This window comes from Leucoraja erinacea, chromosome 7 (genome assembly GCF_028641065.1).
Source record: "Leucoraja erinacea ecotype New England chromosome 7, Leri_hhj_1, whole genome shotgun sequence".
In the NCBI taxonomy this organism is placed as follows: domain Eukaryota; kingdom Metazoa; phylum Chordata; class Chondrichthyes; order Rajiformes; family Rajidae; genus Leucoraja; species Leucoraja erinaceus.
Window position 1 is genome coordinate 74248078 of NC_073383.1, and position 8893 is coordinate 74256970.

At 44.2% G+C, this 8893-nt stretch overlaps 1 protein-coding gene across 2 annotated transcripts in view; it reads left to right on the forward strand.

The window, feature by feature from the left end:
- Nucleotides 1-5397, forward strand: part of LOC129699109 (glycophorin-C-like) — a 77155-nt gene extending 71758 nt beyond the window's left edge. Inside the window, exon 4 of one of the 2 annotated variants that reach the window (XM_055638767.1) lies at nucleotides 1-2725. This exon is cut by the window's left edge and continues 871 nt beyond it. Coding sequence is in view for 1 of the 2 variants with exons in the window: in XM_055638768.1 (XP_055494743.1) it covers nucleotides 4713-4732 (20 nt within the window). In the remaining variant the exon portion in view is untranslated. Of the gene's footprint in view, nucleotides 2726-4712 lie in introns of those variants that run through there. The other variant, XM_055638768.1, reaches the window with a different exon arrangement.
- Nucleotides 5398-8893: the final 3496 nt, after the last annotated feature.

Below are 8893 nucleotides of genomic sequence, written 5' to 3' on the forward strand. Positions count from 1 at the left end.
GCCTGGTACCATGTTTAATCCTTTAAGTTTGGATACTAGATGCTATTTTTTGATAGGATGGATGCTGATTTTTTTGTTTTGATTTTTTTAATATAGTCTTGTTCCCTCAAATGGTTTCAAAAATAAATTAAGGTGGCGCAGCGGTAGAGCTGCTGCCGTACAGTGCCAGAGACCCGCTTTCGTAGTTGAGTTTGTGCGTTCTCCCCGTGACCTGCGTGGGTTTATTCCCCCACTACAAAGACGTACACGACTGCAGGCTAATTGGTAACATTGTAAATTGTTCCTAGGATAGTGTTAGTGTGCTGGGATAGCTGGTCGGCGCGGACCCGGTGGGCCGAAGGGCCTGGTTCCACCCTGCATCTCTAAACTCAACTGAAGAATGATTTGCATTAAGATCTGTCATTTCTATGAGAGCTTGTGTCTTCATTTTGTTTTCTGGCCTGCTGCCAATCTGTACTCATGGTTATTTTTGACCCTGGATGGCATGCACTGAATATTTCTGTCCTCCTGGCATGTATCTTGATTTATACAAGTGCTGTTACATTAAGCAATCTATTTTAGTCTCTTTTTAATTTTTATTTTTTCAATTTTGCATCAGTGTTAAGTCGTGCATTTCTATTAGCATTTTGTTACTGCAAACTTTATTTGCATTGTAAACATATGAAGGATATTGGATAATAGGATAGTTTATTTTTGTGATTATGTATGTGTGTGTGTGTGTATATACATTTCTCCCCCTGCCTCCCACTCCCCCAAAGCTGTTCACTCTAGATATGGCTCCAGGTTCCATCTTGTGGCTGACTGACTCTCTGACCAAAATCAAGCTGCTTTTCTCTTCTCCCAGATTTTCCAGGACACTAATCCTTATTTTCGTACCCCACTGATCTTCAGTCCATTTTTCCAATGACGTGTTTACATCCTCTGAGTGTTGTGGAACAAATTGAACTGGAGAAATGAGCCCCTAACTTACTAAAGATAGAAGAAGGGTCCCGACCCGAAGCGTCACCCATCCTTTTTCACCGGAGATGCTGCCGTGACACGCTAGGTTACTCCAGCACTTCGCGTCTACCTGCTAAAGCCCTTTGCCTCTCATTTCCATGGCAAAAGAGTAGGGAGTGGAGCACTTGAGAACAAGCCGACGTCGCAGTGGCACAGCGGTGGAATTGCTGCCTTGCAGCGCCGGAGACCCGGGTTTGATCCCGACTACAGGTGCATGTCTCCAGTGAGTTTGTACGTTCTCCCCGTACGTGGGTTTTCTTCGAGATCTTCAGTTTCCTCCCACACTTCAAAGACGTACAGGTTTGCAGGTTAATTGGCTCAGTGTATGTGTAAATTGGCCCTAGTGTGTAGGATAGTGTTAGTGTGTGGGGATCGCTGGTGGGTGTGGACTCGGTGGGCTGAGGGGCCTGTTTCCGTGCTGTATCTCTAATTTAAAAAAAACAACTGTCTCAAGGCCCTTAACTCGTGTGATAGCAACTTGTCTCCAATCTTAACCCTGTGAGTGGAGGTTTTACAATTATTTTATTAATATCTCATTATCGCCGATCATTTCCCCTTAGAAGTGAAGTCGGCCCATTGTCCTCCTTCCATCAAGCTAGAGGGAAGGACATTCAGTTTTGAAACCATTCTGTGGGTTGCGTTGGTAAGCATGTGAAGGGTAAAGCTGGTAGGTGCACGTTTAAATATACATGTGCTATTGAAGATGGATAGGCCTTCAACTGAACCATTGTGACTGAACTTAGTTACTGTAGGAGCAATACACCATGGAGGCATGTCATTGACCATCAAACACCCATTCACACTAATCCAATCTTCTATTCTCCTCAACTTTCCATCAACTACCAGATTCTATCGTTTAGTTTAGAGATACAGAGCGGAAACAGGCCCTCGGGCCAAAAACCGAGTCCGCACCGACCAGCGATCCCCGCACATTAACATTATCCTACACCCACTACGGACAATTTGCATTCATACCAAGCCAATTAACCTACAAACCTGTACGTCTTTGGAGTGTGGGAGGAAACCGAAGATCTCGGAGAAAACCCAAACGGTCACGGGGAGAACGTACAAACTCCGTACAGACAGTACCCGTAGTCGGGATGGAACAGGCGTGTCTGGCACTGTAAGCGCTGTAATGCCCCTGTCCCACTTAGGAAACCTGAACGGAAACCTCTGGAGACTTTGCGCCCCACCCAAGGTTTCCGTTCGGTTCCCGGAGGTTGCAGGTAGTGGAAGCAGGTAGGGAGACTGACAAAAACCGCACGGAAACCTTGGGTGGAGCGCAAAGTCTCCAGAGATTTCCGTTCAGGTTTCGTAAGTGGGACAGGGGCATAAGGCAGCAACTGTAGTGCTGTGTCACTTCTGCACCCCCCCCCCCCCCCCCCCCCCCCCCCCCCCCCCACCCAAAAAAAAGGCAGTTTAGTTGCCTATTAACTAAGCAAGTCTGGGGTGTGGGAGAAGGCAGGAGCACCCAGAGGGAACCCAAGTCGCAAGAAGAACATGCAAACCCTATGTGAACAGCACCCAAGGTCAGGATTAAATCCGGGTCGCTAGAACTGTGACATGGCAGGCCCACCAAATGTGCCACTTGGAATGAACAATGTTAACATCATAAGATGTTGATAGCAATGGTGAAGGAATTTGCGATAATGGAGCAAGCAATATATTTAATGTGTAAATCTTGCTGAAATCCATTGATTGCAGCCAATAAAATGTCTTCCACGTCCATCTGAATATGATCTGATCATTTGAACCTCTATACAATTAACAGATATAACTGTGATATGGTCCTTGTGTTTATCCCCACAAAGCATTATTCAGAAAAGGAAAGAAGTCCTAGTTCTCAAAATAAAATCTAATGCTATCTCAGCACTTCACTTTCCAAGTATGGTTGCCAGTATAATATTAGAAAAACATCTTCCAATTGACATTCAATAGACAATAGGTGCAGGAGTAGGCCATTCGGCCCTTCGAGCCAGCACGGCCATTCAATGTGATCATCCCCAATCAGTACCCCGTTCCTGCCTTCTCCCCATATTCCCTGACTCCGCTATCTTTAAGAGCCCTATCTAGCTCTCTCTTGAAAGTATCCAGAGAACCGGCCTCCACCACCCTCTGAGGCAGAGAATTCCACAGACTCGCAACTCTCTGTGAGGAAAAAGTGTTTCCTCGTCTCCGTTCTAAATGGCTTACTCCTTATTCTTAAACTGTGGCCCCTGGTTCTGGACTCGCCCAACATCGGGAACATGTTTCCTGACTCTAGCTTGTCCAAACCCTTAACAATCTTATATGTTTCAATAAGATACCCTCTCATCTTTCTAAACTCCAGAATGTACAAGCCCAGCCGCTCTATTCCCTTGGCATATGACAGTCCCGCCATCTCGGGACTTTCAATGTGATAATGAACAAAACATCACCTCTTCCTTTTCTCCAGAGATGCTGCCTGTCCCACTGAGTTACTCCACCTTTTTGTGTCTATCTTTGGTTTGAACCAGCATCTGCAGTCTCTTCCCCCACCTGTTTCTGCTTCCTTGGTTTGGAATTAAATATTTAATTTGGGAAGGAACTGCAGATGCTGGTTTACACCGAAAAAAGACACAAAATGCTGGAGTAACTCCCAAAGCGGTCCGACCAGTGTCTTGTAAAGTTTTGTTTTGTTTAGAGATGCAACGCGGAAACGGGCCCTTCAGCCCACCGAGTCCACACCGACCTGCAATCTCCTAACACTACCCTACTCATAGATGGGACAATTTACAATTATACAAAGCCAATCAGCCTACAAACCTGTACGTCTTTAAAGCACCCGGAGAAAGTTCACACATGTTACAGGTGGAATGTACGAGCTCTGTACAGATAGCACCTGTAGTCAGGATCTAACCCAGGTCTCGGGTGCTGAAAGGCAGCAACTCTACACATGGAGGGTGTAGCCACTCTTAATATTTTATTATCAGTCATTGCAAAGAATAGGTTATTAGAGAGGGTGGGGTGGACACATGATTACATTTTTTTTAATTTCATTCCTTGTAATTATGGAGTCGGGTTGGAGATGTGTGTGTGGAAACTTGGCACCAATGTTCCACTCACAAATAATTGTATGAAATTGCATTTGCCAATCCTCAGCATGTTTGAAGGCATCTGTGGAGAGAAAACAGTGAATATTTCAGATCTTTGCCCCTTAATCTCAACCAAGCCCTTCTGATGAAGATTAATTGTTTAGTTTCAGTTTGGAGATACAGCGCGGAAACAGGCCCTTCGGCCCACTGGGTCTGCACCGACCAGCGATCCCCACACATGAACACTATCCTACACACAGCAGGGCCAATTTCCATATAGGCCAATTTCCATATATACCAATTTGCACATATGCCCCATTCAACTGTGCCCCATAACCCCTGGCACCCGTACTAATCAAGAATCGTTCTAGTTCTGCCTTAGAAATCCATTGACTTGGCCTCCACAGCTTTTGTGGCAAAGATTTCCAACAGATTCACCACCCTCTGATCAAAGAAATTCCTCCTGATCTCCATCTTAAAGGAACATTCTTTAATTCTGGCTGTGCCTTCCATGTCATAGACTCTCCTAGTCTCTCGACTACATTCTCCCCATAACCCCTGACACCCGTAATAATCAATTTCCGATTTCCTCAACAAATAGGTAGAGCTTCTGTCTCTTGCATGATTGGAATTCATCACCATTCAATATTTATCTTGCAGGTGAAAACCCAGAAGCTTGAAAGTCGTTTCTCGGATTACATCCCTGTTGTTCTTTGTCCCCCGAAGACTAGATTTTGCGTCATTGCCTGTCGAACCGATTGCAGTTGGAGCACTTGCTGAGCGTCTGTGGAAGGATTTGTTACGTCACGGAAGAAAGCCATTTAGCCATGGCAACGTTTCACAAGAGCAATGCAGCTCGTTCCATTTCCCCATTAGCCCGAGAATTATTTTTTTTTCTTCTCACGCAAAATCATTTGCTTATTGAAAGCCAAAATTTGGAATTCATTTCCACCAACATTCAAGGCTCAGTGGAAACAAGTTTAATACAATCTTTTATGAGCTTAATAATGCCTGAAGAAGGATCTCGACTCTGAAACATCACCCATTCCTTCTCTCCAGTGATGCTGCATGTCCCGCTGAGTTACTCCAGCATTTTGTGTCTATATTCAATTTAAACCAGCATCTGCAGTTCCTTCCTACACATGAATACAACTGGCATTAGACCAAGGAGACGGCAGCAGTTGGTTTTAACGTCACCTATTCATTTTCTCCAGTGATGCTGTCTGACCCACGGAGTTACTCCAGCTTTTTGAGTCTATCTTCGATGCTTTTAACAGATTTAGTTGTTATAATCTGAAATGCCTTTGAACGTATCATTAATCCCAATACAATTTTAAGGCAGGCTTACCAAAGGCCATTGGCTGAGAGGGTTATTTTTCTTTGCCCGATCTATTGAATATTTCCAATACTTATTGATTCCTGAGTTCCTGCATCTGCGGTATTTTATTTCTTGGGCCCTTTAACTGTGACACTTTCAAGAGCTCAGGATAGAGTTGAATAAACATGTTTATCCTATATTAATAATATTAACTTTAATTTTCTCCAAAGGCAACTATGCTTAAATGTTTTCCAGTGTGCATCGTCAATCAGCATTCCTCAAATGTTTTTACTTCCGAGTCAGTGGAAGGCACTTTTTTTACATCCTGAAGTAAAATTACTTTTCTGACTCGTTCTGACACTTTAACGCTTCAGTTTAAGTAATGTTTAAAGTCAAGCACTAACTCCATTATTTTTTTTTAAATATTGTAAAGACAGATATTTTGAGTTTCAACCCAAGAAATAGTCCACCCGTCCTTTTCTTTCATTGAACACGAAGATCTTTCAAACATCAATCAGAAACCTCTCATTCTGGCCCTTGTGTCAGCTGTTTGTTCAACGGTTCAACGCCCGCACGACCAACTTGTCCCATCTGCACTAGTCCCACCTGCCTGCGTTAGGCCCACATCACTCGAAAACCTGTCCTATCTATGTACCTGTCTAAAAGGTTCTTAAATGTTGAGATAGTCCCTGCCTCAACTAAAGTATTTCCTCTGGCAGCTTGTTCCATTCCCCCCCCCCCCCCCCCCCCCCCCTTCGTGTCAAAACATTACACCTCAGAATACCATTGAATGTCTTTTCCACTCACCTTAAACCTATGCCCTCTGGTTCTTGATTCACCTACTCTGGGCAAAAGTCTCTGCATTTACCCAATCTATTCCTCTCATGATCTTATACACCTCAGCAAGATCAGTCCTCGTGTGCTCCAAGGAATAGAGTCCCAGCCTGCACAACCTCTCCCTTTAGCTCAGGCCCTCGAGTCCTGCAACATCCTTGTGAATCTTCTCTACACCCTTTCCCGCTTGGCAACATCTTAAATATAATATGGTGACCAAAACTGAACATAACGCTCCAAATGTGTCTTGTATAACTGCAAAATGACGTCTCCTGTTTGGGGGACCCCTTCCTCATAATCACAGAATGTAAAAAGGGGTCCAATTTGGGGCATAGTGCCTGTTCTAATAGCAGCACGGTGGCGCAGTGGCAGAGTTTCTGCCTTGCAGCGCCTGGAGACCCGGGTTTGATCCCGACTACAGGTACTGTCTCCACGTGTTTTCTCCCACACACTCTATACATATAAATATAGTATACATTTATACCAAGCCAATTAAACTACAAACCTGTTCATCTTTGGAGATTGTGGGGGGGAAACCGAAGATCTCGGAGAAACCCCACACGGTCACAGGGAGAATGTGCAAACTCCATACAGACAGTACCCGTAGTCGGGATCGAACCCGGGTCACTAGCACTGCAAGCTAGCAACTCTACAAGCTGTGCCATCATGCAGCCCTGCAGAGGACAAAGATTAAAGTGGGAGTAGACTCAAACGGTCTGTAATCGTACGGAACAAAGGAACAAAGGAAACAATGTGTAGGAAAGAACTTTCCTTCTCTTTAGGGATGCTGCCTGTCCCGCTGAGCTATGCCAGCATTTTGCGTCTACCTTTGAAGTAAGGAAACACACTGGAGACACGAGGAACTGCAGGTGCTGGAAGGACATAATTTGACGTTATGAACTGCCAATTTTCCTGGACCAATATGGAATGAAACTTTTGAAGGATAAGTTTAAAATAAGTTCGGACAAACCCCAGACTTGACATGGAGGCTTATTCCAATACCTTGAGATTGAAACTCGACGCACGAGGGCAAGACTATTCTGAGAGACAAAGGACATTTTCACGCTGCACCACGTGATACCACTGCACCACTGTTTGAGAAAATGTATCTTCATTTGGTTGCCCGAGAAAGGGCATTATTTTGGGTTTTTTCGCCTACAAGTTGTTTTTCTCTTTGCAGGATTTCTCTGGGTATTCTCAACATATTTAATACTACAATGACTAAGGTTGGGGGGCTTTCATCTCTAACACAGGTGGCTCTGGAGGCCACGTCACTTTTAAAGGGGAGATTGACTGGTTCTTGATTAGTACGTATGTCGGTGGTTATGGGGAGAAGTCAGGAGAATGGGGTTGAGAGAGAGAAAGAGTAAGTAAGTAAGTTTATTAGACAAGTATTTTGGTTGTTGAGTAGTGCAACTACTGGTGGATAAAAACTTTTTATGTCTGGCTGTGGCAATCCGGAGTCGCCTTCCAGAGGGAAGTGATTCAAAGAGTTTGTGGCCAGGGTGAGAGGGGTCAGAGATGATCTTGCCCGCTCGCTCCCTGGCCCTTGCCGTGTATAGTTCATCAATGAAGGGAAGGTTGCAGCCAGAAGGTTGAGAGAGAGAGAGAGACAGATCAGCCATGAATGAATGGCAAAGTAGTTTTGCTGGGCCGAATGGCCTAATTCTGCTCCTATGACATGAGCTTATATGTTGGGAGATTCTGAGTACCACTCTGGAGGACAGAGTGTGAAAATCTAGATTGTCAAGTCAGGCTTATTATCGTATGCACAAGGCTGGTGAAGTATAGAGACAATGACAATCTTGCCAACGACCGCACCACAGGCAAATAGACTCGAACATGCAAAAATATAAATGGCACAAAGTCTCCATGACAGTGAAAGGAAAGACTACAAAACAAAGTCAATGCAGAACACCACAATAATGTAAAAGGGTGATGGTCAATGGTTCTTTATCATATGTACAGTGAAATTCTTTATGAACATTGACTTCTCTAATGTAGTGACAGTCTTTAGGACGTCTCAAGGTTTTAGTCTTCGATAATCACTAACATGCTGACTGTGGGTCAGAAGGTAATCTCACGCATTCCGCGCGTTCTCCTCGAGACATTCAAAGCCGTTGAAAGATGAATTTTCCAAAGAACAGTCCCTTGATTAATAATTTCTTTATTGTAGTAGTACAAAACAGTAAAATCACGCAGAAGACTTTGTCTTGTATAAGTACATCGTCTTCCAGCATATATATGTTTCAATCAAACACACGTGATCGTGGCCGAAAACTATATCTTCCCCCTAATCTTCACCGAACTAAACTAAAAACTATCTGGGAGTCTGCGCCGGAAACCTAGCCACGAACACGCCCCAGACTACGTATAAATCCCACCCACATAATTACAGGCCGATAAAATTAAAGGTAACTGGATATAATTTAATATACTGAGTTAAGCTAAATGGCTACTACACTAATTTCAAGCAACCCTCGCTTTCCCTCTTCTCACCATCCCTCCCCCTTCCCAGTTCTCCGACCAGTCTTACTGTCTCCGACTACGTTATATCTGTGTTTGCTTTATTGTTATCGTCTCCCGGCTAACAATGATCTATTCTACAAAATTTCCTTGATCTCCATCCCCTGTGCCCCGTTTTCATGCCTTGCACTTCCTTATCTCTGTGTCTCCCTCTCCTCTGACT